At 47.7% G+C, this 27830-nt stretch overlaps 1 protein-coding gene across 5 annotated transcripts in view; it reads left to right on the top strand.

The window, feature by feature from the left end:
* Nucleotides 1–27186, top strand: part of CALCOCO2 (calcium binding and coiled-coil domain 2) — a 28559-nt gene extending 1373 nt beyond the window's left edge. For 3 of the 5 annotated variants that reach the window (XM_086687074.1, XM_086687075.1, XM_086687076.1), the window contains 12 exons: nt 7367–7556; nt 12305–12407; nt 12567–12700; nt 14644–14769; nt 17272–17360; nt 17704–17773; nt 18967–19089; nt 19371–19460; nt 21995–22090; nt 24403–24538; nt 25606–25634; nt 26163–27186. In XM_086687074.1, coding sequence (XP_086543200.1) covers nt 7377–7556; nt 12305–12407; nt 12567–12700; nt 14644–14769; nt 17272–17360; nt 17704–17773; nt 18967–19089; nt 19371–19460; nt 21995–22090; nt 24403–24538; nt 25606–25634; nt 26163–26339 — 1353 coding nt within the window. In that variant the 5' untranslated portion in view covers nt 7367–7376 and the 3' untranslated portion in view covers nt 26340–27186. Of the gene's footprint in view, nt 1–7366; nt 7557–12304; nt 12408–12566; nt 12701–14643; nt 14770–17271; nt 17361–17703; nt 17774–18966; nt 19090–19370; nt 19461–20686; nt 20846–21994; nt 22091–24402; nt 24539–25605; nt 25635–26162 lie in introns of all 5 variants that reach the window. The other 2 variants (XM_086687078.1, XM_086687077.1) reach the window with 2 other exon arrangements.
* Nucleotides 27187–27830: the final 644 nt, after the last annotated feature.

Here is a 27830-nt window from a genome sequence, read left to right as displayed (position 1 = left end):
GCGCCTGGGTGGCGCAGTCAGTTAAGCGTCCGACTTCAGCCAGGTCACGATCTCGCGGTCCGTGACTTCGAGCCCCGCGTCAGGCTCTGGGCTGATGGCTCAGAGCCTGGAGCCTGTTTCCGATTCTGTGTCTCCCTCTCTCTCTGCCCCTCCCCCGTTCATGGTCTGTCTCTCTCTGTCCCAAAAATAAATAAACGTTGAAAAAAAAAAATTTAAAGATCGCAGAGCTAGGACAGGAACCCAGGCCCCTTGGCTCCTAGCCTCGCTCCCTTCCCACTCACTACACTTGAAACGCTGTCCCCACCCATGTCATTTCAGGGGTCAGCACGGTCACCCCTTTCAAGGAAAAAGTGTACCATCTCGTTAAGTTAGAGGTGGAGGACACGGCTTTGAGCCTCTCAAACCGTTTCTTCTGGTTGCCTGCATCTCCTGTCCCAGAACGATTTTTCTTTTCTTCCCTGGTACCGTTGCCTCTGCTGGTGTGGGGTGTGGCGGAGGGCCTGCTTAGCACAAGCTGGGCAGCCAATCCCAACCGTTGTTAAGGAGGAATATTAAAAGCCTCCTGGAGGTCCACAAGTTTTCTAAGGTACTCTGAAAGATTTTAGGTAAAGAACTAGAATGAGGGGCGCCTGGGTGGCTCAGTCGGTTAAGCGCCCGCCTCTTGATCTCGGCTGGGGTCTTGATCTCAGGGTTCATGAGCACGAGCCCCGAATAGGGACCCGTGCTGCTGGCCGGGAGCCTGCTTGGGATTCTGTCTCTCCTTTCCGCCCCTCCCCTGCTGGTGCACACATGTGTGTGTCCTCTCTTTTTGTCTCTCTCTCTCTCTCTCTCTCTCAAAATAAACGAACTTTAAAAAAAAAAAAAGAACTAGAACGATCTTGGAAATTTTGTTTTGTTTTTTTAATAGTCTTTTTTTTTTTTTTCAGTTTGTTTATTTTGAGAGAGAGAGAGTGCAAGCACGCAGGGGGCAGAGAGAGATAGACAGAAGATCTGAAGCAGGCTCCGTGCTGTCAGCGCAGAGCCTGACATGGGGCTCAAACTCAGGAACCCTATGAGATCATGACCTGAGCCAAAGTCAAGAGTCAGATGCTTAACCAGTGGAGCCACCCAGGTGCCCCTGAACTTGGAAATTTTGGATTCCAACAAGTGGCTCAATAGTTTGAAGACCAGTGACTGTGTGTCTTTGCTTTTGCTCATGGCCATCCTTACACCCAGAGTGGCTACTGTCCATGTTCTCTAAGGGTAGTTTTGAGTACGTATCTCTTCTTGGGCCTGGGAGGAGTGGGATTCAAATCCGTTCATGCATTTTGCTAATTGTTACTAGTTTAGAAAGTTGCATAAGCAGAATGAAGGAATTAGAGTAAATGTGGTTTGGTTTTTTTGCTTATCTTTGTTTTTACTGTTCCCAAATGAAGAATTGGTTTGCATTTCTCTCTTCGCTGTGGAAACATTTGGTTTCCTTCTGGGCACTAATCCAGAGACACTACTGATAGTCTTTATTTCTCTAAACATGTGGCCACTGGTATGAAAGGCTGATGCAAAAATGTTGGGCATACTCTATGACAGAACTTCGGTTATTTTTTTTTTTTTTTTAGTTATTTTTATTTTTAAGATTATTTCTTCTTCCTGGTTAGGCATACACGGGGAGAATCTTTAGAAAAACTGGTGAGTTGATTTGGTTGAGTATTTGCATTGTTAGAATCTGAACCAGGAAGCTTTGCAGTATTTTTAGATTTTTCTGCTAAAAAGCATATCCGTGTCCTTTATGAATTCACTCAGAGCCGAAGTAGCATTAGCTGTTCCTTTTCAGGAGAGCATAACAGAATCTATGCCCTCATGGAACGGTCCTGAGAGTAGTAAATTAGGCTTGAAAAGCTCATTAGATGAAAATGTGTCAGGTTTTCTTAGAAGCCAGAAGCCAGTTCAGGGGACTCATTTGAAAATCCATTGCCTGTTATTGCATACATCCTCTGAGAACCCGAATCCTTTCGGAAACTGAGCTGAAAAATCACAGTCCAAGTAAAGTGCCTCTGACGGTTTGTTGAATCTCTGCGTTATCTTCCCACACTCGACCGTTTGCTTGTAGACATCCCTTCTTGGCCTTGGTCACTCCTTATGTGGCTAGTCTTTGGTGTGAGGGTAGGAAGAAGGAGTTAAGTGGAATACCAGCCCGTGATTTCTAGGGGACCTAATTTCATCCCACTGCTTTTTCATGACTCAGTAGCTCTCCAGGCTTCTACATTTTTGTTTGTTTATTTGTTTACTTTGACAGAGAACGAGCTGGGGAAGGGCAGACAGAGAGGGAGAGACAGAGAATCCCAAGTAGGCTTCTCGCTGTCACCCCAGAGCCTGATGGGGGTGGGGCTCGAACTCAAAAACCACAAGATCACAACCTGAGCTGAAATCCAGAGTTGGATGTTTAACCATCTGAGCCACCCAGGCGCCCCCAGTCTTCTACGTTTAACTTTTACGTTTTTTTTTTTTTTGTTTTTTCTCCTTCCCTCCCTGGATATGATCAGAATTAGAAATGATGGTGGACATCATTAGACATGATGGTGGTTCTATGGGGGAAGAGTGGTTAAGGAAGGGGAAGTCGGGGGCGCCTGGGTGGCTCAGTCGGTTGAGCGTCCGACTTCGGCTCAGGTCATGATCTCACAGTTCATGAGTTTGAGCCCCGTGTTGGGTTCTGTGCTGACGGCTCAGAGCCCGGAGCCTGCTTCAGGTTCTGTGTCTCCCTCTCTCTCTGCCCCTCCTCCACTCACACCCTGTCTCTCTCTCTCTCTCTCTCTCTCTCAAAATAAATAAACTTAAAAAAAATTTTTTTTAATAAAAAAAAAGGGGGGAAGTTGATGCTTAAATCCTTCCACTTTTCCTTCCGTTGCTTAAATCATTCTACTTTTCCTTCCATATCCTCTCTGCCCCTTCTATAAACAGTCATTTCCGGACTACTTTGTCAGAAAGGTAATTTCCCCAGCCATTATCAGAGCCCATTTCTCCCAGGGAACTTAATCACGGGAGGGGGGGGGCCTGGAGGAAGGGTTCAAGGATCACTGACTTTGGGGCTCCTGGGTGGCTCAGTTGGTTGAGCATCCAACTCTTGGTTTCTGCTCAGGTCATGATCTCATGGTTCGCGGGTTCGACCCCGGCATCGGGCTCTGTGCTGACCCTGCAGAGCCTGCTTGAGATTCTCTCTTTCCCTCTCTCTGCTCCTCCCCTGCTCGCACTGTCTCTGTCTCTCTCAAAATAAACTTTAAAAAAAAAAAAAATCACTGACCTTAAAAATTAGTGGTAGATACCCTCCTTCCAGGAAAAATTCAACGAGCGACCTCTTTACTGACCCAGTTCAGATTGGCATGGTTACGCTCTAGATTTACCCATGGCCTTTTCTGTCCTCAGCTTTGGCCTCAACAGAGCCATTGCTGTTCTCCAGTCTGCCTGCCTCCTCAACCCCTTTCTCAGTCTCGGTGGAGGAGAGTTTTCTATTTCAAGAACAACTGAGTTCCAAATGCCTAGAGAGCCATAGGTGCCCTCTGAGTCATCTTGGGAAGGTGATGAGATCTCTGAAATGGGAAACTTCACGGGGTCTTACATTTTTGAGAAGCAAGGAGCCAAGACTGTTGGACTTTTCCAGGCAGATGATTAGATGTTCAGATGAATGTTAAGAGAGAGTTTCCACCGGCTGTACGCTCAAGCCTCAGAACATGAGCTCGTGTGTGTGTGTGTGTGTGTGTGTGTGTGTGTGTGTGCGCGCTCGCGCTGTCCTTTCTTCAGTGTTCTGTTCACGAGCTCATTGATTGATTGTTTTCTCGAGTAAAGAAAGAGATCGCACGAAGCCCTCTTACCCTTGGCTGGTCTTGCCTTTCAGAGTAACATCCATTTGCAAAACAGCTTGCCAGAGTTTGAGTGTGTAGAAGGTGGGTAATGGAGTGTGAATTTTATGGGTCCTGAAGGAAATCAAATCTGTGCCTTTTGTTTTTTTGGCTCTTGAACCAGCTAGGCCAGCTGAACCAGCCATACCGAGAATTGACATAGCACTTGGAGATAATCATCTCTTCACCCTGTTTCAGAAAAGGGAAAGCTGAGAAACAGCAGCCTCTCTAAGGGTCTCCAACAAAATTAAGAGCAGGGCTTCAAAAAAAATGAGCCGCATCGTCATTCACACCATTGTTTGCCTACAAAGCGCCTTCCTTTCATTTTTTGATGAATCTCATGCATTTCATTCATTCAGTGAATACTTAATCAGCAATTGCTATGGGCTAGGCATTATGTGATGTACATTGGGGTGATAGTGTTAGGAAGTAAAAGAAGAGGGAGTTGGGTACTCAGGTTAATTGAGAGACAGGCCCTGAAGCCACTCTTACCCGCGTGTTCTTTATGATCCACAGATCACAGATTAGGTCGTTTTACAAGCTCAGATAAACGTTCCAGGCCGAGGACAGAGGGAATATGCTGACCTCAGTATGACTCGAGACCCCTAGGAAAGAGAGAGGTCCGCAAGCAGAGAAGCCCTCCGTGGCCACCCTCCCGTAGCACCCAAGAGATCACACAGGCAGCCGCTTATCGTAAAGGAACCGGTTCTGACCTAGACGGGGACGTGACCTCCCCCTTCCTCAGAAAAACTGATCTGAGGTTTGAGGTTGCGGATGTGGCTAAACTGTGTCACAAACCAGAAAGCCAATACATGTCTCAGTTCCTTAGCTCAATCCCAAGACTAGGCAGTTCAGTGCCATCAAAGTCCTCTCGCCTTCTCTGTGAAAAATTGCCTACTGGAGGAGTTGAAAGAAGGGGCCTCGTTGTTTAGAGTCCAAAATAAAACCAGGAAATAAATAGGGTCAGGCAGGGCTAGAAGAGCTATGTTTTTTGGTTATTTTACTTATTTTTACAAATTGTGCGTATATGGGGCGCCTGGGTGGCTCAGTTAAGCGTCCGACTTCGGCTCAGGTCGTGATCTCATGGTCTGTGAGTTCAAGCCCCGCGTCAGGCTCTGTGCTGACCTCTCAGAGCCTGGAGCCTGCTTTGGTTTCTGTCTCTCTGTCTCTGTCTCTCTCTCTCTCTCTGCCCCTCCCCTGCACGTGCGCGCTCTCTCTCTTTCTCTCTCAAGAACAAACACTAAAATAAATAAAAAGAAGTTGAGTGTATACAATCTTCCAGCATGTTCCAGCAGCCAAATTTGTAATGTATTGCATTCCCGTGGATTCAGCTCTCCTTCATGTGCTGTGTCAGCTGAATATGTTTCCATCGCCCAGTGAAACCCTGGGTTGAGGACCATGGATAGACTCACTAAATGTTAGACCAGGGTGGCATTTAGAAGAAAGAGCAGGCGACTTTTGAGAGGCAGGAAATAGCCGGTCTCAACAATTCAAAAGACTCTGTTTCTTTTATATACTGTTTTACTTCCCAAATACTTTCTAATCCTGGAGTACATCTTTATCTGTACTGTGACCTGCGAAGGTGATGTACAGGTTTTATCCCCAATTTTATAGATAGGGATCCAACTCGCTTGCCGTCCTCCAAACGGGGGCAGCATTTCTCTGTTTCGTTGCTTTTATGCGTGCCATTTCACTTATCTGGAGTTTTCTCACCCCCAAACCCGCTTGTCAAAACGTTCATCTTCCTTGAGGGATCATCCAGGACTCTACTCACTGCTCAAAGCCTTTCTTCTTCTCTCTAACCATTGGCATCTCTCCCTCTTGTTTTTTGTTGTTGTTGTTGTTGTTGTTTTAATGTTTTTATTTATTTTTGCGACAGAGAGAGACAGAACATGGGCAGGGGAGGGGCAGAGAGAGAGGGAGACACAGAATCGGAAGCAGGCTCCAGGCTCTGAGCTGTCAGCACAGAGCCCGATGCGGGGCTCGAACCCACAGACTGTGAGATCATGACCCGAGCCGAAGTCAGACGCTTAACCGACAAGCCACCCAGGCGCCCCTGTTGTTGTTGTTTTAAGATAACTTGGGTGGGTTTTGTTTTGTTTTGTTTTGTTTTGTTTTGTTTTGTTTTGAGTTTATTTATTTTGAGATAGAGAGTGTGCACGCGTAGGAGGAAGAGAATCCCAAGCAGGCCCCACACTGTCAGCACAGAGCCTCATGCGGGGCTTGATCTCACGAACCATGAGATCGTGACCTGAGCCGATCGTGATTGAGAGTCAGATGTTTCACCAACTGAGCCACCCAGGCACCCCGTCCTTTTTTTTTTTCTTTTTTTTTTTTTAAGTTTATTTATCTCCTGGGGAATCTGGGTGGCTCAGTTGGTTAAGTGTCCGACTTCAGCTCAGGTCATGATCTCATTCACAAGTTTGAGCCTTGCGTCGGGCTCTGTGCTGACAGCTCAGAGCCTGGAGCCTGCTTCTGATTCTGACTCCCCACCCCCGCCCCTCCCCCACTCATTCTCTCTCCCCCCCTCTCAAAAATAAATAAACATTAAACAAAAATGTTAAGTTTATTTATCTCCCTCTTTTGAACCCAAGACCATTTTGCACGGATTCTGTCCATTTGGCAGTGAGGTAGATGTTATTAGCCCCGTTTTACAGGTGAGGAAACAGGCCTAGGGCCCAACTGATGAAGTGAATTGCTCAAGCTCACGCATTTAATCGGTGGCGAGGCTGGAATTTGAACTTCATTTCAGAACCCATGTTTGTCTCCTTGCATGTCAAATAACCCCCTGCTCTCAACCCTATCTTTCTTCCTGCACCTCTGCCCAGCTCCTAGCAGAGTGAATACATGCAAAGACTCACTAATTATAGGATAAATGCAACTGAATGGAGAAGCTGACAGCTTAAGAAACCGACATTCTGGAAGTCACGGGACTTGCTGCGATGAAAAATCTAAACTCTAGGTCTTATAGTTCCCAGCTCAGGTTATTTTCCTCTAGGCTGCCTTACTTATTTAAGGCATTTAGAAGTAGAACAAGCTAGGTGGCTCAGTTGGCTGAGCATCTGACTTCGGCTCAGGTCATGATCTTGTAGTTTGGGGGTTCAAGCCCCGCATCGGGCTCTGTGCTACCAGCTCAGTGCCTCGAGCCTGCTTCACATTCTGTGTCGCTCCCTCCCTCTGTCTCTCCACCACTCATGCTCTCTGTCACTCAAAAATAAGTAAAAATTAAAAAAAAAAAAAGTAGAACAAGCTAGCTATGAGCGGAGAATAAAGGTACGTGAGGGTGGTGGAGAGCAAAGACATTCATACGAAGTTCTAGCATAGGAAGCTCTGAATGCAAAATGGCTCAAAGTGAAACAGAAAACAAGTTGTATGATCTCAGTCCTTGTCAGGCTTTTGCTTTTCCTGACTTGCCTCGAATGGAATGTTCCTAGAAATCTCTCACAAATTTCAGACAACCGTTTCTGAGCCGTATTCTATCCCCTGTCTCATAACAGGACGCCCACCATGGAAGAAACCGTAGAAGATCCCCCCACATCCGCTGTCTTGCTGGATCATTGTCATTTCTCTCAGGTCATCTTTAACAGCGTGGAGAAGTTCTACGTCCCTGGAGGGGACGTCACATGCTATTATACACTCACCCAACAGTTCATTCCCCGTCGAAAGGATTGGATTGGCATCTTTAGAGTAAGTGCTCAAAAACCAAATGTAAATGTTTTATTGATTTATTTTTATTTTTTAAAAATTTTTTTAACATTTTTATTTATTTTTGAGACAGAGAGAGAGAGAGCATGAACGGGGGAAGGGCAGAAAGAGAGAGGGAGACACAGAATCGGAAGCAGGCTCCAGGCTCTGAGCCATCAGCCCAGAGCCCGACGCGGGGCTCGAACTCAAGGACTGTGAGATCGTGACCTGAGCTGAAGTCGGACGCTTAACCGACTGAGCCACCCAGGCGCCCCTTGATTTATTTTTAAATGTTTATTTGTTTTTGAGAGAGAGAGAGAGAGAGAGAGGGACAGAAAAGGATCTGTGCTGACAGCTCAGAGCCCAACGCGGGGCTCAAAGTCATGGATCGTGAGATCATGACCCAAGCCGAAGTCTGATGCTTAACCGACTGACCAACCCAGGCGCCCCCAAATGTAAATGTTTTAAAATTAATCCTATTTTGAAATGTCCACCTGTGAGTTGACTGGGATGAGTGGCCCCTTACGTAATTTCCGTGACCTTAAATATTGCTTTCCAACTTAGTAGAGTGTTTTAATATGAGTATTAGGGATCTGAAAAGGATGTTGAGAAGTTACCCAGTTTGACATCCTGCACCCGAGAAGTTTGTTCCTGAATAAATACATCTTCTTTGTAAAGATTTCCAGGGAGAGGAATTTTTCTGAGGTCCCTCAGGGACCTCTTCTAGTGTCTAATTACCCTGCGGGTTCAAGTACAGAAGTGGTACTTTTTTATTATAGTCCACTCACTCTCTGCCTCCCATTCTCCCCACCCCCATCTGTATCTCTGTCTCTCACATCACATACACACACACACACACACACACACACACACATCATAATGACAGATCTTCCTATTATATCCAGAGACAGGAGCTAAAGGTCAAATTTTAAGTAATTTACACCGCTGAGTTCCAACGTCAGTGACCTTTGTTTTGACATCTCAGTATGTCATGTGCTTGTTTGCCAGTGTTCGTCCTGAAATCCAACATCCTGCTCGACAACACAGGGAAGGAGCTGGCGCTTGTTCGCATCCCACGTGGAGCCACTTTTCCTTAATTGTTTGGAATTCCAAGCTAACTGATGGAGCCATGGAAGCTGGTGTTTAGAGGCAGGGATAGTAGACAACCAGAGAGACCCTGGCAAGCATCATGGCACCTCCTGAGACCGAAGGATATTGAGCTGTTAGACTCAAGGATGTTCTGGGGGCGCCTGCGTGGCTTAGTTGGTTGAACGTCCGACTCTTGACTTGAGCTCAGGTCATGATCTCACGGTTTGTGAGTTTGAGCCCCGAGTCGGGCTCCACACTGAAAGTGCAGGGCCTGCTTGGGAGTCTCTCTCTCTCTCTCTCTCTCTCTCTCTCTCTCTTTCTCCTTCCCCTATGCTCTCTCTCTCTCTCTCTCTCTCTCTCAAAATAAATAAATAAACTTCAAAAAAAGAATACAGGATGTTCAGAAAACTGACACATCAGAGTGTTTCCCATTTTGAAAAGAAGTTAGTAGTTGTTTTTTTCTTCCCTGTATGTAGCAAAGCTGGCCAGTAGAACTTTCTACAAGGGAGCTATACCTTCAGCTACACGTTCACCGTCTAGGACAATGACCTTTAGCCCCATGTGGCTGTCAAGCACTTAAGATATGACTAGTGAATTAATTAAAAGTTAATTAATTGAAATTTGAATGGCCTCCTGTGGCTAGTGGCTATCATACTGGACAATGCAGACATCGGCAATAAAAAAATTAGCCTTTGAAATGCGATCTGTAACTTTTTTTGCAACAGGGTCATACTTCTGTTTTGCTTAGATTGATTATATTTCCCAAGCACTTAGCAACTTCCAGTGAGTTACTTAACCATAAGCCAAGTGAAAATCTTATGCTTTTTTAAAAACGAATGTTTAAAGGCATATTTTTAATGCATCTATATTTGGAATGCTTCATGCATCTCAGAGGTATTGCCATGACCCCATGAAGAAAGCATGGTTAATCAAAGAATGGCTTCTAATATTCATTGTTCATAAAGCTGTTGATTTGAACAGCTACCCAGGAGCCTGAAAGGTTTTTTTTATTATTACTGAGAGAGAGCAGGAATGCAAGTGAACGAGGGCAGAGAGAGAGAATCCCATGAGGGGCAGAGAGAGAAGTGGAGCTCACCCGATGCGGGACTCGAACTCACAGACCATGAGATCATGGCCTGAGCTGAAGTCAGATGCTTAACCAACTGAGCCACCCAGGCGCCCCTGGAAAGACAGCTGTAAGGCTCATAAGGAGAACACAAATTTCTTGAGAACATACAGTGTGCTATGTCTCTGATGAGGTTTTTTTGTTTTTGTGTTTATTTATTTTTGAGAGGGAGGGAGCACACAAGCGGGGGTAGGGGGGAGGGGAGAGAGAGAGGGAGACACAGAATCCGAAGCAGGCTCCAGGCTCTGAGTTGTCAGCCCAGAGCCCAACGTGGGGCTCAAAGCCACAGACTGCGAGATCATGACCTGAGCTGAAGTTGGGCGCTACACCGGCTGAGCCCCCCAGGGGCCCCTGATGAGGTCTCGTGCATGGGGGCACATGCGTGTGCATGCATGTGCGTGTGCTCTTTGATCCTGACAGCACAGCTGCACCCTCAGGTGGGCGTGTTCCCTCTTGTGCACAGGTGAATAAAATGAATAGACTCAAGACCGTGACCTTCCTGAGGTCTCCCAGTGAGTGAGTGGGGAGCAAGTGTGTTAGACGCCTAAACCTTTGCGCTATTCTGCTGAGTTCACACGAACAGCAGAAGGTATATTAGAGAGCGAAGAGCTGCCTGTAGAGTGTCATCCCTCACCTCTCCCTCGGAAAGCCCTCCCGGTGTTTGTTCTTGCAACGAGGTCTTTCTGAAGGAAACCCCACGCCGCATGGGCTCAGACTCACAACCTCGGGGTCAAGAGTCGCATGTTCCACCGACTGAGCCTTCTTGCGGCGTAGTCTCGACCATAGTCCTCAGCTCCTCCCCAGCCCTGACCCTGGGCCTTCCTGGAACGGCGCGGACGCTCGCGAACTGGTTTTCAGCGTCCACTATGCTTCGTCTTCTCAATAAAGCAAAAGCTGCCCACACCGATAGAGCCTCAAGCAGGTGGTAGCTTTCCTGCCTTCAGCGCGTGGCCCTGTGCTCCGGGCTGTCCTTTATCTGGGCGTTTACGTGTGCCCAAGGTCTCCGAGAGGGGACAGGTCCGAGAAGCGTGCCCGGACCAGCGCGACTCAGGTGGGGGACCCAAGGCCAGAAATCACAGGCGGCCAGAAGTTGTCTCCTGGTTCCAAGACCACAGTAATTCTTAGGCCTTCCCAGATATTTTGGTCACAGTGCATTAAGAAACTCCAGGATGTGAATGAAGACTCCATAAAATTCCTGCTTCCTGTACCAACCGCAGGCCGCGCTGGCTCCGGGCTGCTTCCAGCGATGGGGTGCGTGTTAATGAGACACTAAAACATGCCCTGGTACGTTCTGATGAGCGTTCAGAGTCGCCTTTGCAACCCTGCACTGATTCCTTCATATATAAAAATGGAATTTTATTTTTAGTTCTTCTTCTTCCCACTGGGCTCAGGCAGGGTCAAAATACGGCAATAGATGTAATTTTGCTTCTCATTTGCTGAGTGTTCTCCCCTTGAAGACACAATGGCTCCCTTTCTATTCTCCGGTGTGCCCTTACCGTCTCGATATGATTTGAGCCATCTTTTACCCTCCTTCGACTTTACTGAGAATATTTTCCACTTAACCGGCTTCCTGCTCTGAGGCATATTTTACAGTATCCGTATATCATGACTTAATGCTTTCAATACCTGGAAGGGGCCTTTATGACTACCAGAAGCACCAAAGGGCCTTCCTTAAGCACGTGTTAAGAAAAACACTGAAGAAAGAAAATTCTATAGACTGGGCTCAGTTTCCTGGGGCCTCATCACCTCAGAACCCTTTGGCCCCTCTACTCCGCTGCAACATGCACATTATTCAAAAAGCGCATGTTAAAGATGTGCTAGTCTAACCAGGTCAGTATGGGTGACGAGACTGGACTGGACACAGGAGAGGACTGACCAGTGGAGAAGGCAGATCAGAAGGGCTTTCTGATTAAGAAGTTCTACGAAGCGTTGTAAGAAGACAGCGGGATCAAGAGTCACAACCCCAGATTTTCCCCAGTCACTCACCGTTCTCTGTCTGACTTGGTGTTAGTAATTTTTGGAACTCTTTTCCTGGGTGTGGAGTGGCCGGTTTACATTTCCTTCTGAGATAGGTATTCTGGACTGTGCGGGCGTGCAGGCCAGTTTCTAGTTGTATCAGACCTTGTACCACATATAGTTGTCATGAGTCAAAAAGCAAGATCTGGGGGTGCCTGGGTGGCCCAGTCGGTTAAGTGTCCGACTTAGGCTCAGGTCATGATCTCACGGTTCGTGGGTTCGAGCCCCGCGTCGGGCTTTGTGCCGACAGCTTGGAGCCCGGAGCCTGCTTCGGATTCTGTGTCTCCCTCTCTCTCTGCCCCTCCCCCGGCTCGCACACTCTCTCTCTCTCAAAAATAAATATTAAAAAAAACTTACTAATAAAAAGATCTGATCCAATGGTGGGTGGATCTTATCATACAGAATTCATTTTACTTTCAACATAAATCAAAAGCAAGTGTATTTTGAGAAGACATAGCCCAAATCAGGACTCTCCCCTGAGCAGTTTGAGATGCTGAACGAGAACCTTTTGTCATTTCAGGTGGGTTGGAAGACGACCCGGGAGTATTACACCTTCATGTGGGTTTCTTTGCCCGTCGACCTAAACAGCGACTCAGCCAAACAGCAGGAGGTCCAGTTCAAAGGTAAGGAAAATAAATACCGGATCAAAGGTGTTGAAGACCGCGGCCAACACGGATTCCCTTGAGCTTAATTAAGCTTTCTGGGGCAGATAAAAAGACTTCCAGATTTTCAGCTTTCTTACTAGACCTAATTTTGGATTAAAAATGATGTTGCGTCTTCAGCTTATTACCTGCCCAAGGATGATGAGTATTACCAGTTCTGCTATGTGGATCAGGACGGCGTGGTCCGGGGAGCAAGTATCCCTTTCCAGTTCCGTCCAGAAAATGAAGAGGACATCCTGGTTGTTACCACTCAGGTCTGTAAATCTCACCTCGAGCCCTTCCCGCCATTAAGAGTAGCGATTTCACAGGACACCTGGCTGGCTCAGCTGGTGGAGCATGTGACTCTTTTTTTTTTTTTTTTTTTAATTTTTTTTAACGTTTTATTTATTTTTGAGATAGAGACAGAGCGTGAGCAGGAGAGGGGCAGAGAGAGAGCAAGGCACAGAATCCAAAGCAGGCTCCAGGCTCCAAGCTGTCAGCAGCACAGAGCCCGACGCGGGGCTCGAACTCACAAACAGTGAGATCATGACCTGAGCCGAAGTCAGAGGCTTAACTGACTGAGCCACCCAGGAGCCCCTGGAGCATGTGACTCTTGATCTCAGGGTCAGGAGTTCAAGCCCCACATTGAGCATGGAGCCTACTTTAATTAAAAAAAAAAAAAAAAAAAAATCGTAATTTCAGGATAGGGTAGAATTTGAACCAAAAAAATAAGCCTTTACTGAATGCCTTAACAGATGCTGTTGGGAGAAATGTATCCTGTACCCACTCAGACCAGTCAGGAATGACGTAGAAACACTGAACAGAATCACAAGAAGTGATTTCTCCTTTCTCTAAAACTTCTGTAACTCCGTTGGCGTTCAGTTACTCCCTTCACTTTTCCAATCGCTTAATTTTTGTCATCACATCTTAGCACCACAGTAAATGTATCTGCTCCTCTGAGGAGGCACACACCAAATATTCTTTGTGTCTCTTAGTTCTGGCCCAGGGCCAGGTACACATGAGTATTAGATTCATTTACTCACCCACTTATTTCATAGGATGCCCTCTTTCCATCCAGCCCCGTGGCAGGCAGGGAAGAATGGATTAAATCACTTACTGTCCCGAAGCTCGTCCAATAGGAGAGACAAACGATACTAAGCATTTGCGAGAAGAATCCACATTCTTCTGTCATTCCCCCTTTTAACGTTTTTTTTTTTTTTTTTAAGTAGAAATATATTTTGGGGTTCATAAAAAAATATTTTCAAAAGTCATTACAGTGAATCGCTTCTCACTTAAAAATAAACTCTTGAAACGTATTTAACTTGTTTTCTTACTGAAGCCTTAACCACTTTCCAACCCCATGTATCTTGGTTATAATCCTAAACTTTCTTGAGCAGTTTCTTGGGCAAGCACCTTACAGTCCATGTACCTTTCCTAATAGATCTAGTCCAGACTTTTAATAATTCTGGGGAGACCTCTCCAAGTCCTTGTGTTGGTCTCCATATCTCTTAGTCCGGTGACGTCACATTGGATGGGCTGGGACACACTCAGGCGGAGGAGTGGTCAAGCGTATCTTCACCCATGGGGTCAGCGGAACGTAAACATAAACCAGTTACTGAGATGGCATCTTTATTGATATGGATTCTTCGCACCCCATATCCTGTCCCAGCCTTGAGACGGATTCACACGTGTTGTTAGTGGGTCTTGACATCTGTTTGTTTAATCTCCCTCTCTCTGGGCTTCCTGACTGGGTCCCCAGTCCCTGCTGGGTCACTGCCATTATTCCCTCATCCCCTCACACATTCCCAAGGAGCCCACCAAGGGAAGCCCAGCCTGTCACCTTTGCCGAGTGGCCGTGGAGAGCAGTGATGGCAGTGGGAAAGGCACGCAGAGACAAACACGGGGATGCGGTCGGAGCCAACCCTCCACCCCAGAAAGATGAGCCACTTTTTTGCTTTTTATGGTCTTCATTTTGTTTGCCTGCCTTTCTTGGTAACGGCGGGCTCCGTGTTGCAATTATCCAGACATGCCTACACGGCCCCCTTCCCCTCCCAACTGAGGAGGTGTTCCCATTCGAGGTTCACAGATGCCCTAATAGTGAGTGGGAAGCCAGCAGACCCTCAGCATCCCAGCCTGTGGGAACGTTCCGCCAGAGGCACTTGACTATCCGTCGAGCTACAAAAGGTCGAATACAAATTGATGGAATGCTCTTTCGTAGGGTGAGGTGGAGGAAATCGAGCAGCGCAATAAGGAGCTTTGCAAAGAAAACCAGGAGCTGAAGGACACCTGTGTCAGCCTCCAGAAGCAGAACTCAGACACGCAGGCTGAGCTCCACAAGACGCAGGTATGGCCGCTGGTTCACCATGAACCTGCACACCAACTCAACAAACAAGCAAAACGTGAAATGAACCTGGAGTACAGAGGTCAGAGGCGGGTGGTGTCTCTTCTCCAGCACCACTTTCTCTCTGGCCTGTGATCTCACTCCCTCACACTCATATTTTTGAATAGGCACAGCGTTGAAAGTTTTCTGTGGATTACTTTATTGCAACTCTGGAATAGGTACTGTTATTACCCCGAGTTTACAGATGAGTAACCTGAGGCCTGAAGGGCAAGTGCTCCCTTCTACAGCTAATCAGTGATGGTGGAGCCAGGATTCAAACTCAGGCGGTGTGACGTCTTCCTAGTTCGTACGTATCATATAAAGTATTTTCTCTGATTAGCTAGATCCGGACATCGAGGGAGAAGAGAGGATGAAGGCAAGGTTGCAAGTTCTCCTAAGTCCTTGCTGCTTCTGTTTTGAAACATCCTTCAAAACAGCAGGTGGTAAATGAGAGTTGAGCATGCAAGGAGCTAAAGAGGAGAATCTTCTCTAAAGACTATAAACTAATTACCCTGAGGTCATGCCTTAGAAGTTTCCAGAACACGCAGACGTTGGCAGTCACCATCTGTAGAGCCCTTGATCTACAGGTGAGGAACCCGAGGCCCAAAGGAGAGAGGAAGAGGTCAATTTAGTGATCCCACTGGGTTAGGACCCACTTCTCTTCGCTCCCAGACAGACTGTTCTTTATAGCTCGCTGTCACACAAGTGCCCATGATGTCCTCGCCCCTGGGCTGCTATAGAAGTGTGGATGACAGGTCCAAGATACAGATCTGGCCAATCGTAGGCAGTGAGGTAACAGGGGTGGCGTAGGTATATAACTCACAAGCTCTCTTTCGACCATCAGTGTCTGGCCAGGAGCTCACCTGCCAGGTTCTAGCCAAGGAATCAGAAGGTCTGGGTTCTTGGGTTAGCTCGCCTACCTACTTGCTACCAGTTGTAATGATAACACAAGCCAATATTCAGCACCTACTGTGTGCCACTGTAATTAAGCCTATCGCTTCACTTACTCCTTAAAATGACCCGGCAGCTCAGGGGCGTGTGAGTGTGGATCAGTCAGTTAAGCGTCCAGCCCTTGATTTCGGCTCAGGTCATGATCTCACAGTTCGTGAGATCGAGCCCTGCACTGGGCTCTGTGCTGTTAGGAGAGTCTCTGCTTGGGATTCTTCTCTCTCTCTCTCTTTCTCTTTCTTTCTTTCTCTGCCCCTCCCCCACTTGCATGCACTCACGCTCTCTCAAAATAAGTGAATAAAACATTAAAAAAAGGGGCGCCTGGGTGGCACAGTCGGTTAAGCGTCTGACTTCAGCCAGGTCACGATCTCGCGGTCCGTGAGTTCGAGCCCCGCGTCGGGCTCTGGGTTGATGGCTCAGAGCCTGGAGCCTGTTTCCGATTCTCTGTCCCTCTCTCTCTGCCCCTCCCCCGTTCATGCTCTGTCTCTCTCTGTCCCAAAAATAAATAAACGTTGAAAAAAAAAAAATTAAAAAAAAAAAATGGGGCGCCTGGGTGGCTCAGTCAGTTAAGTGTCCGACTTCAGCTCAGGTCATGATCTCAGTTCATGGGTTCAAGCCCCGTGTCGGGCTCTGTGCTGACAGCTCGGAGCCTGGAGCCTGCTTCAGATTCTGTGTCGTCCTCTCTCGCTGCCCCTCCCCTGCTCCTGCTCTGTCTGCCTCTCTTTCTCAAAAATAGATAATAAACATAAATTATTTTTTAAAAGACTATGCATTTGTAAGTCTTGGAGCTAAAAGCAGCGAGTCAAAAAATTAATTAAAAAAATAAAAGCAGCGAGTTATTATTGATACGCTGGCTTGGCTTCAGTGCAAAATGAAGTTGGGGAAGAAAAAACAAATGGCTGGGACCAGTACGGTGGCCACTAGCCGCAGGTGGCTATTGAACACTTGAAACAGGGCATATTGTGATACTCCGGCAGCATAGAGTGTATAACAGATTTTGAAGGCTCTGTATGAAAAAAAAGTAAAATATTTCCTTTTTATTTACATATTGAAACAGCATTTTAGACATGTTGGGTTAAATATGCTGTTAATAAAATTAATTGTATCTGTTTCTTTTTACTTTTTTGAATGTGGCTACTTGACTTTTAATTACGTGCGCAGCATTCATGAATGTATTGCATAGCACCTTTCAAAGAGAAAAGCCACTTTATTTCACCCACTGCTGTGTCCGCAGTGCAGGAACAGTGCTTCCTAGGCAGTCACTGAACATTTGCTTAATGAATTAATGGACAGATACAAGCTCCAGGGGAAGAGAAGTTAAGGTGCGTACGTTTTGGGGAAAGAACAGATTGAGAACATGTTAATACAGAAATCCCCTTACTCAGACGTTTCATTCACTGTTGTGTCATGACACATAGCAAGTGCCTAACACGTAGTAAGTGTTCTGTGAATATTTGTTGGATGCCTGAGATACTAAAAAATGGCTTAGAAATGGTCGGTTCCTTTGACGTTCTGCAGGAGGAGCTAGAAATTCTAAAGAGCACCGCTCAGAAGCTGGAACAGGAAGCGAAGGTGCAGAAGGACGGCTGGGAGACGGAGCTGCTTCAGTAAGTGTGGTTCCCGGCCGGGAGGAGCTGCGTGTTGTAGACACCCTTGGCCGGGCTCTGATCAGTTCTCCAGAACTCCCTAGAAAACAGTCCTGCTATCAGGACAGTGATAGGAATGATTCTAGGTTAGACAGTTAGGATCTGAATGGTAAGGAGACACGACCTGAAGTCCAGTATTAACGTCAAGTTGTCGAATGCAGGCAGTTGGAGGTCAGAAAGCAGAAACGGGACGGAAGAGGAGTGGATTTTAAACTCACTCTGCGGCCCTAGGGCCAAGGCGGCCTTAAATCATTGAAGGCCTGGGGGATCTGACCCGCAATCAGCGTGTTTTTCACCTCCACAGACTGAAAGAACAAAACCAGAAGATGTCCTCAGAAAACGAGAAGATGGGAGTCAGGGTGGAGCAGCTCCAGGTAGGTGATGCCGGACCTTTGCCAGAGTGCGTCGTCCTCCCCTTGCCACCATGCCTGCCTGGTGGCCCAGAGAGAGAAAGCTACGTTGCACCGTAGTGAGTGCCCGAAGCGTGCCTTTCAAAACATCAGACTAGGGGCGCCTGGATGGCTTAGTCTTAGGTTAAGCGTCCAGCTTCAGCTCAGGTCATGATCTCACAGTTCGTGAGTTCGAGCCCTGCTTCGGCCTCTGTGCTGACAGCTCAGAGCCTGGAGCCTGCTTCAGATTTTGTGTCTCCCTCTCTTTCTGCCCCTCCCCTGCTCACGTGTGCTCTCTCTCTCTCTCTGTCTCAAAAATAAACGTTAAAAAAAAAAACTGGGGGGTGCCTGGGTGGCTTAGTCATTTAAGCATCCAACTTCGGCTCGGGTCATGATCTCGCAGTGTGTGGGTTCGAGCCCCGCGTCGGGCTCTGTGCTGACAGCTCGGAGCCTGGAGCCTGCTTCGGATTCTGTGTCTCCTTCTCTCTCTGCCCCTTCCCCTCTTGTGCTCTGTCTTTCTGTCTCTCAAAAATAAACAAATGTAAAAAAAAAAAAAAAAAAATCTTTTTTTAAAGATGGGGGACTGTCAGCTCTCCCAGTGGTTTCCAGGCTTTTTTCTTTTAGCTGTAAAATCCCTGCAAGCCAAGTCTTTCTCAAAAGCCTAGAACGTAAAGCAGATAGCAGCTGAATCACTCTTGTTTTGAGGAAGCTGTACCTTAAAGAGCAGCTGGTTGGGGCGCCTGGGTGGCGCAGTCGGTTGAGCGTCCGACTTCAGCCAGGTCACGATCTCGCGGGGTCCGTGAGTTTGAGCCCCGCGTCGGGCTCTGGGCTGATGGCTCGGAGCCTGGAGCCTGTTTCCGATTCTGTGTCTCCCTCTCTCTCTGCCCCTCCCCCGTTCATGCTCTGTCTCTCTCTGTCCCAAAAATAAATAAACGTTGAAAAGAAAAAAAAATTAAAAAAAAAAAAAAAAGAGCGGCTGGTTGAATTGTCCTCATTCGAGTCTCGGCTACTGAGGGTGTAAGGTAGAGCTGAAGAGAAAACGTTCCAGGGGTGTCTGGCTGGCAGTTGGGAGTCGCTAGGGAACACACACCGCTTTGTGTTAGCGTTCATTAAATAGCACTGTCTCCCTCTTCAGTGGTCCCTTCATATCTTGGTTATATACACTCATCTTGCTTTAGGCCCAGCTGTCAACTCGAGAGAAGGAAATGGAGAAGCTCGTTCAGGGAGATCAAGATAAGACAGAGCAGTTGGAGCGACTGAACAAGGAAAACAGCCAGCTTCTTCTCACTCTAACCCAGCAGGTAGAGTCACGGACGAAACTAACATCTTTAGGCCCTTGCGGGAAAGTGTATGTTGTTCTTTCTTTACTCTGTCGTGTACCTGGGTTATCGCCGGCTCCGGGAAAGGCCTCAGAGGAAGCCACCTGAAATGAGGGGCCTCGTGGCTGTTCTCAGAAGCCAGCAAGGGTAGACTCACCTCTGTCTCTGCATCCTGGCTCGCTCATCAGCTCAGCGGGGCCCTTCCCCAGTGCGCGTGTGCCCGTGTTTCCGCAGCGGCAGTACTGAAATCTATTTCCGTGCAGAAGGAGCGCCAGAAGAAGCTGGAGCAGACAGTAGAGGAGATGCTGAAGCAGGAAGAAACAACCACCCTGAAGAAACAGCAAGCGTTAAAGGCATGTCTGTCTTCGGATGGCTTTTGGGGGAGGGAGCCTACGGGAAGGAAGGGGAAGGGTCTGTTTTCAGGTGACGGAAAGGATAAAAAAGACAGATGGGGATAGCGTTCCCCTCCGGACGTTTTGCTCTCGACCCAGAAGAGGACAGAGAATCTGTCGTTTACAAAACGTCTCAGGTGGCCGTTTCTGCCGTGTGGTGAATGGCAGAGCGATACCGAAAGTGAAACCACATGACAGGTTGTGGTAAACACAACCTTGGACTAGGTTACGACCCAGAGTAACCCGACTCCCTCCTTAAAGAGTTCTTATGGGGGCAGACAAATTAACAATTGTAGCGCTAAGCTGTACGGTTAGAGAATATGGCAGTAGTCAAAACAGATTTTGTTGTAACTACTATAATATTAGCAATTAGCATTCTAAATTATTCTGAGCTATAATAATATAGTAATGAAAGCCTAACCGTCTGATCTTTTCCTATAGTAGAATAGAATGTTGGAAAAGAGGCCTCGTGGTGATGACAGGTAGCAAGAAGCCCCATTTTCTGAATTGATAGAAGGGTATGAGAAACCCTGATGTCTGGAGGGTATCCAGCTGCTGGGTTTATAAATCCTATCACATAGGCATCATGCATTCACTCAGTCATTACTCGGTCAACTATGGAGTCCCAGTATATATGAGAGACCATATATTTTCGCATGCTAAGGAGGAAAACAAAGTTCTCTGAACTCTGTTTCCGAACCAAATCGGCCGCCCAGAGAAATGTTTTATTTGGCCACACTGATGTTTTTCAGAAATTGAATTGGTGACCAACCACTAAACATGGGAATATTTCCCACTCACAAAAAAATTTTTTAACGCTTATTTATTGTTGAGAGACAGAGAGAGACAGAGCATGAGCATGGGAGGGGCAGAGAGAGGAGGAGACAACAGAATATAAAGCAGGCTCCAGGCTCTGAGCACAGAGCCCGACGCAGGGCTCGAACTCACGAACCGCGAGATCATGACCTGAGCCGAAGTCGGACGCCCAACCGACTGAGCCACCCAGGCGCCCCAGGAATCGCTCGTTTAAACGACCTGTGGCCATTCAGGGGTCTGAACGTCCTTGTGGCGGGTGTGGGTTCCCTGGGTTTTCGTGGAGTGTTTTCCAAGACCCAGGCGCCCCATTCTTCATTCCCCACCTATCCCAAGGAACCCTAACTATGAGGACCGTGTATCTCATGCTTCAGGAGCCTAGGAACAAGACAACGGCAGTGGAGGAGCAGTTAGTACAAGAGGTGGAGCGCCTCCAGGCAAAGGTAGAGGCCGGGAAAGCCTGTTTCTTAGAGAAGCACAAAGAGTGTCAACGACTCCACAAACAGATCAGGCAACTCAGGGCTGCTGCGCTGGTAGGTGACGGAAATAAGGGGCCCAGGCAGCAAGGGGTGTGAAGGTTTGTGGTGCTTAGACCAAGCCCAGAGGACTGTCCACCCTTGTTCAGGAGAGACGTTTCTAAAAAAAAAAAAAAAAAAAAAAATCTCCTGCTAAAAAGAGGCGGGATGGCGTGGACGGCCAGAAACCAGTCTGGCCCCCCCCCCCCCGAAATCTCGGCCCCCAGCTCCACCACAGATCTCAGGGAAGGATTTTGTAACCACCGAGCAGGTGTCTGCGTAGACTCAGATAGTCCTTTCTTATTTCTGCCTTTTGAGGAAGTGAAGCAGGACCAGAAGAGCCAGCAAGAGCCCATGGGGATGGGGAGCCAGGAGCCAGCAGTGAGCACTGTCGTCGGGTAGTCCCTCCCGCATTACTACCTCAGGGCCGGCTAGAAGCACGCGGCAGTCCGGGCGCCAGCATTCAAATAAAAAAATCTTGGAAAAAAAAAAACCAAAACCAAAAACAAAAACGCAACTGCTAGGACTAGCTTAAGTGTCTTTGTGAGGCGTGTGCATGTGTGTGTGTGTGGAGGCAGGAGGTGGGAGCAAGCCTACCCGTTGTGGGGTGTTTGAACATAGGTCATCATACTGGGAAGCCCAGGACCTCAGCCTGGGTTCCCGGTGGCCGCGGAGGAATGCCTTCCAGGGTTCCTTCGTCCTCCGTGTTACTTGGGCCCAGAGGCCCGTCCTCCCTGGGAGGGGGCCGCGCCAGCCTAAGCGCCCCGCGCCGCCTTGAGTGAGATGTTCATTCGAGACAGAGATGCTCATATCCGTGGCTGGGTGCGGTCGAACAAGGTTCCATTTAGCCCTAATCCTGATAAGTCCATCTGGAGGCTCTTCCCAAGCTTATCACCCTTTCCATCTTTGGTCGCTTACACTGCCACTAACCCAAAAGAAATCGGCATCTCGATGCCGGCCCAGGCCTCCCAGCATCTTGTTAAGTCACTTCTCTGTAAGTCGACATCGCCTGCGTCTCCTCCTCTGCGCCCCAGCTCCCTTGCCCCCCCACCCGTGAGTCCCACCAGTTTGGGAAAGCAGGTCCTCTACAGGCCCCTCGCTTTCCCCCACTTGGGATCCAGATGACAGTATGTGATCCTAACCCTAATTGTTTTTTATTATCGATAGGACGAGAACGCTGGCCTGTCAAGAAAACTGAGTGAGAACAAGATTATATATGATGCTCTGCAGAAAGAGAAAGAGAGATTGGAAAGAGAAAATGATGTGAGTGTGTACGGAGGGCGAAAACCTCAAGGTTTTAAGGGGAGGGAGCAGGGTGACCTGGAGATGTGGTGACCAAGAGGTAAATAAAGGAGCCCTTTCTGGGACAGTGGGTGAGACCATTGCTCCTGAGAGCAAATTTAATCTGGTTTCCTCACCTCCCATGAACTCTCTCTTGGTTCCTCAATCGAAACTTGCTTGGTGTGGCAGGAATCAACAAGAAAGGAACAGCCTTGATTAAGATCTAAATTAATTTTACTCTTAACTTCATACCTATTGTAGGTATTGTTTTTGGGGAATCATATCCTACGTCCTTTTTGTGCTAGTTGAGGGACCCCTTTCCTTCAGCACAACTTTCTCCTTTTTTTCTGCCACTAAACCAGGGCAGAAGTGATGGTCTGTACTATCGCTGGACCCTTGGTGGGCCCTTAAGAAAATGCTGTGCATTCATTCGTGCCCTCATTCATTCATTCATTCATTCATTCATTCAACCAACATTTATTTTCTGCTGTGAGTTAAACACAAGTTATTGTTGATTGAGGATGATGGCCCTAAATAAAGAAACTGCACTTGGGGGCGCCTGGATGTCTCAGTCGGAGGAGCATGGGACTCGTGATCTCGGGGTTGTGAGTTCGAGCCCCACCTTAGGTGGAGAGATTATTAAGCACAATAAGTTAAAACTTTTTTTTATTAAAAAAAAAATTTTTTTAATGTTTATTTTTGACAGAGAGAGACAGAGCATGAGCGGGGGAGGGGCAGGGAGAGAGGGAGACACAGAATCCGAAACAGGCTCCAGGCTCTGAGCCATCAGCCCAGAGCCCGACGCGGGGCTCGAACCCACAGACCGCGAGATCATGACCTGAGCCGAAGTCGGACGCTCAACCGACTGAGCCACCCAGGCGCCCCAAAACTTTTTTTTTTTTTTTTTAAAGAAGCTGCACACAAAGGCACTTTCCTGCTCTTGCATCAAAGGTGTCTGTGCATTCTGGCTTCTGCTCCTGGATCCACACCTCCCGTGGTTCTCCATCTTTCCCCTGTCCGAAACCCTCCCGGGCTGTGCCTCCAAGTGATCTTTTCTGGCTTTGATTACGCCATTTATGCCCCTTTCAGTACTGTAGGGACCTTTGGAGTCTGTTTCCAGTCTTGTTATTCTCATCCTCTTGATTTAGATGAATACACCTTGACTTTGCAGTCTCTGTTTTCCCATGTAGGCTCTTGGGAAGGAGGGAGGACACACAATTTGCAACAGGGAAAAAGATCTGATTTTTTTTTTCTTTTAAGATTTTTTTTTTTTTTAAGTAATCTCTTCCCCCATTGTGGGGCTCGAACCCGCAACCCTGAGATCAAGAGTCCTGTGCTCTTCCAACTGAGCCAGCCAGGCACCCCAAGATCTGATATTTGAAAGTTTGGTTAAGAACCGATAGTAAAGCCCTTTTAAGATGTCAAGGGGCAGTTTACTAATTATAAGAGCTTTAAACGCTGTCTGTCCTCCTCGTAGCTGCTTCTCTCTCATTCTTCCCATTATTCCCTCCCTCCCTCCCTCCCTCCCTCCCATCCTTCTTTCTCTCTCTCTATTGGTGTATCCGTCTGAAAGGATAAAACATGAAGACGGGAAAGTCCTATCAGATGAGTATTCACACTGTGTAAGAAAATCGTTCTGGGAAGGTGGGACGGAGACCAAAAGAACCATTTTACCCTCAATAGCATCCAACAGCTCCAACCTTAATATAGCTCCTGCCGCCCTCCTGTAGGCACCCAACTTTTGTACCCCACCTCAGCTGGTATGTGATTTAGAAGCTTAAAATTCTTTTTTTGAGTTCATCTAAACAAAATGCAGCGTATATTTCAATTCAGGTCTAAAGAACTGAGATCTTCGGGGTGTTGAGGCCGCTGCTTTCTCTGGAGAAGAATTACAAATGATCATTTCCCGGGACCCCCCAGTGCCCCGCTGTTCATCGAGAGCTACCTCTTTCCCACCTTCCCGCCTTGCCAAGCGGGCAATCCCCTCTCCACTTGCTTGTGGCCATTCTTTGTCGTCGTCTTTCTTTTTTTTTTTAATTTTCAACGTTTTTTATTTATTTTTGGGACAGAGAGAGACAGAGCATGAACGGGGGAGGGGCAGAGAGAGAGGGAGACACAGAATCGGAAACAGGCTCCAGGCTCTGAGCCATCAGCCCAGAGCCCGACGCGGGGCTCCAACTCACGGACCGCGAGATCGTGACCTGGCTGAAGTCGGACGCTTAACCGACTGCGCCACCCAGGCGCCCCTGTCGTCGTCTTTCAATATGTCTCTCTATCCAACGTTCTGTCCCTAGCTTTTGAAGAGGGAGAACAGCAGATTGCTGAGTTACATGGGTCTGGATTTTGACTCCTTGCCATACCAAGTGCCGACTTCAGATCAAGGAGGTGCAGGACAAAACCCGGCCCTTGTCTATGGAAACCCCTATTCCGGTAAGAGACAACTGCCGTTTGAGCCCGAAGGCCCCTGCCCGCATCCTTTTCCCCCCACTAAAATTCTTTTTGGCCTGCGATGCTAATTAAGACCAGTCTCATTGTTAAGACTTGCTGGGCAGAAGCTGAGGACCCAATAGAAGGATTGCCAGGCGAGAAGTGTTAATTGAGAAATAAATCTGAATCTAGAAGACGCAAATCAGATCATTCGCCTAGAGGCAGCAGACACAAATTGAGTCCCGTGGCTATATTCCAAATATATAAATCAGAGAAATGTCTCTGTGTAGAAGATATACACACACAAAGCTGAGGAAGCTAATTAAGGTTTGGAAATGGAAGCACATGAGGTGGGGTATGCCACCCAGGAATGGGCAGTTATGGCGGCCACCTCGATGGCCTGACCGAGGGTAACGTTCCTGTTACCCTCTGTTACCACAGAGACCCCGGGGTGGTTTGGAGGACAGAAGTGGGGGTGAAAACCAGTCTTGTCACTCAAGGACTGAGGGGTCAGAGTGCCCTTGCCAGGCACGAGGGAACAGGGAACTTCTCCTCCTTTGTCTCCAAAAGCAATAGAAGACCTCCTTGCCTTTTCTTGGGCAGTTTAAAGCAGTCGTGTTCTCTTAAGAGCCCCAGTCAAATCTTTACAGCAGGCAGGGGTATACCTTTGTTTTCCTCTTTAAAAACTGTTCTCGAAGCCTTTCCTTTAAAAATACCTGTTTGCACGGATTCAGTCTTCAAATCCATTCTCAAGTTGTTTCCTTACTAAATCGTGGCTGTTTTTATTAAAATCTCGTGTTTCCCCTACTGAGGTTTATTTGTTTTTTTTCCGACTGTATAGCAATATGCATGGCTATCCCAAATGCCACTTCATTATTTTTTCCTCTTTTCCCTTTATCATCGACCTAGATCCCCTCTGTCAGAAGTTAATGGTACATGGGCGAGAGAAAGAGACGCAGTGGGGAGAAAGGGGAGCAAAGAGAGTTACAGAAAACAGCTGCTGCATCACGGTTGGGGAACCTGGGGATGGTATTTCTTTCACTGAATGAAATCTTTGTTATTATCCTCAGGTATCCAGGAAAGTTCTGCCCCAAGCCTGGTAAGTACGTGAATCATGAGAGTGCCCACATCGAACCCTTGAGAAATGTCCCTTCCTGCTCAAGTTCATGGGAGAAGCGTAGGGAGCCTGGTTCGTTTTGATAATTCCGGAAGTCAGCTGGATCGATTGGGTCAAAACCCGAAGCTGAGTGAGCCTGTGGAGGCAGGGAGAAGAAAGCCCGGTTCGTCCACCAGCTTTCTGGCGGGTAGATCTCCACCCGTGAGCGGAGGTACTAGAACTAGGGAGGAGATGCAAACAAGGCAGCCGGTGCAACAGGGCATGTCCCGTGTCCCTTCTGGGCTGGAAGCTCTTTGACCGCTTTAGCACTAGTGGGTCCTTTCACCCCTGGGGTAGAGAAAGCCCCAGGGAGGGCCTCCAAACGTGAATCGGTTCGTTCGTCGTCCGTTTCCTGAGCACCTGCCGTGGGCCAAGCATTATGCTCCGTGCTGAGAATCTAGTAGAACACGGGACGTGGCGCCTGTTACCTAGAGCTTGCCTCTGTGCTGACCTCTTTGCCCTTCCTCCCAGCTCGCCGTCAAGAAGTGCCCCACCTGCAAATCCGACTTCGCTGGCGACATTCTTGATTTCACCTCGGAGCAGCAACGCCCACAGCCCCTCTGTTTGAGTTGTCCGATTTGTGACAAGACCTTCCCAGCAAAAGAGAAGCAGATCTTCGAAGACCATGTGTTCTGCCACAGTCTCTAAGTGTTCCGGCCTCTTGGATCTATACCGTACATAGATTTTGATAGAGTAGAACCTATAGCTTCTACTTGGAGTTATGACCCAAGACCCTGCCTAACGTGAAATTATTAGGGATTTACTCAGTCCTGCTGCCCTAAGGGTGGAGTCATGCTGATTATGTGGTGAGGGCTGTTACTTCCATCCTTGTGGGTTACTACTACCTTTTAAATCCCATAACTAGCCGTGGCCTGCTCTCCCCTCTGGTGCCCAGCCTTCCGAGGGTCTCCAGCACAAGGGACCTGGGACGGAACTGACCGGCTTGACTCGAGTACTAAGTGATTGATTTTCTGAGTTGTGCCAGCGCCCTTCAAGGTCAGGCCTCGAGTGGTTTTGCACTCAGTTCTGAGTCTTAAGCCTGCGGCTGGTGATTGAGCAGAGGTTGAGAATTTCTTCCTCCTCCTCCTCCTCCTCCTCCTCCTCCTCAGGTCCCTTCTTCCCACTGATGGCATTAAACTGGGCAAAAATGTCACTGCAGAGAACTCGGTCATCCAATTTGGAGACCAAAGGTTTCACAGCTCCCAGCAGAAGCATCTTATTCCTGAACCCTGGACACAAAATACTATTTCAATCACAGGCCTTCTTTCTCTCTGGATACCTCTGGCATTTTCTACTCTTCGATCTTTCCTATGCACGTAACTTTTATTGTTGTAAGTCCTTTCGTAATGATTAGTAGGACCTGTTAGAAACTGGGTTTGCAACTTTCTGAGCAGGTGAGTTTTGAATATGGGGAAGTCAGAATAATGAGAGCTATTAATCTCTTTAATACTAAAAATAAACTAGTCCTCTGTTTCAGGGACGTGGGTAACTTCAATTTGGTCATTTGAGTTTGTGGTCTTTTATTTCTAAGCTTAGGAGAAAAGGGTGACCAAGAGGCCTATGGGACTTATAGGCCCCAGCAGTGATTTCTCTTCCATTTGTCTGAACTCGTCAACAAAAGCGTCCCGGCCCTTGTCTTGAGACGGAGAGCAAGGTGACGGAGCATTAGTTTGAGAAATCTAGGGCTCTGACGTCTTGTTCCAGCTTTCCGTGCACTTTTTGAAAGGGAACAGTGTGGACTCGGGCACTCTTCGCGAACCAGGTTCTAGTCCCTCCATCCAGATTTGCCTAATTGAACTACAAGAAAGCAATTCCATTTTCTCTCCCCCTCCAGGGACGGAACAAATGGAAAGGACTCTCAGGCAGGCCACCAGCGGGTCACCATAGAGACTTGTACAAAAACCTCAGAATGATGGAGGACATGATGTCACGAGTGAGGTTGAGCCAGCCTCCTTCCGGGGTTTTCCCTACGTGATTGGAGTTCGGCCCTAGACCAGCTGTATTGCCCCGGTCACCGCTCCTTGTCTGTATTTCTCCTTTGATAAAACGAACATGAAACTGTACTCCTGCTTCTCCTCCTCCCCTATCAGCATTTCAACGAGCTGTCTCTTGGACGCCCAGCCTTTCGCCCCTTAAGGT

This window comes from Puma concolor, chromosome E1, assembly GCF_028749965.1.
Source record: "Puma concolor isolate L17-30 chromosome E1, mPumCon1.1.hap2, whole genome shotgun sequence".
In the NCBI taxonomy this organism is placed as follows: Eukaryota; Metazoa; Chordata; class Mammalia; order Carnivora; family Felidae; genus Puma; species Puma concolor.
The sequence above is the reverse complement of the archived record's forward strand: the minus strand, read 5'-3'. Positions and strand labels throughout refer to the sequence as shown.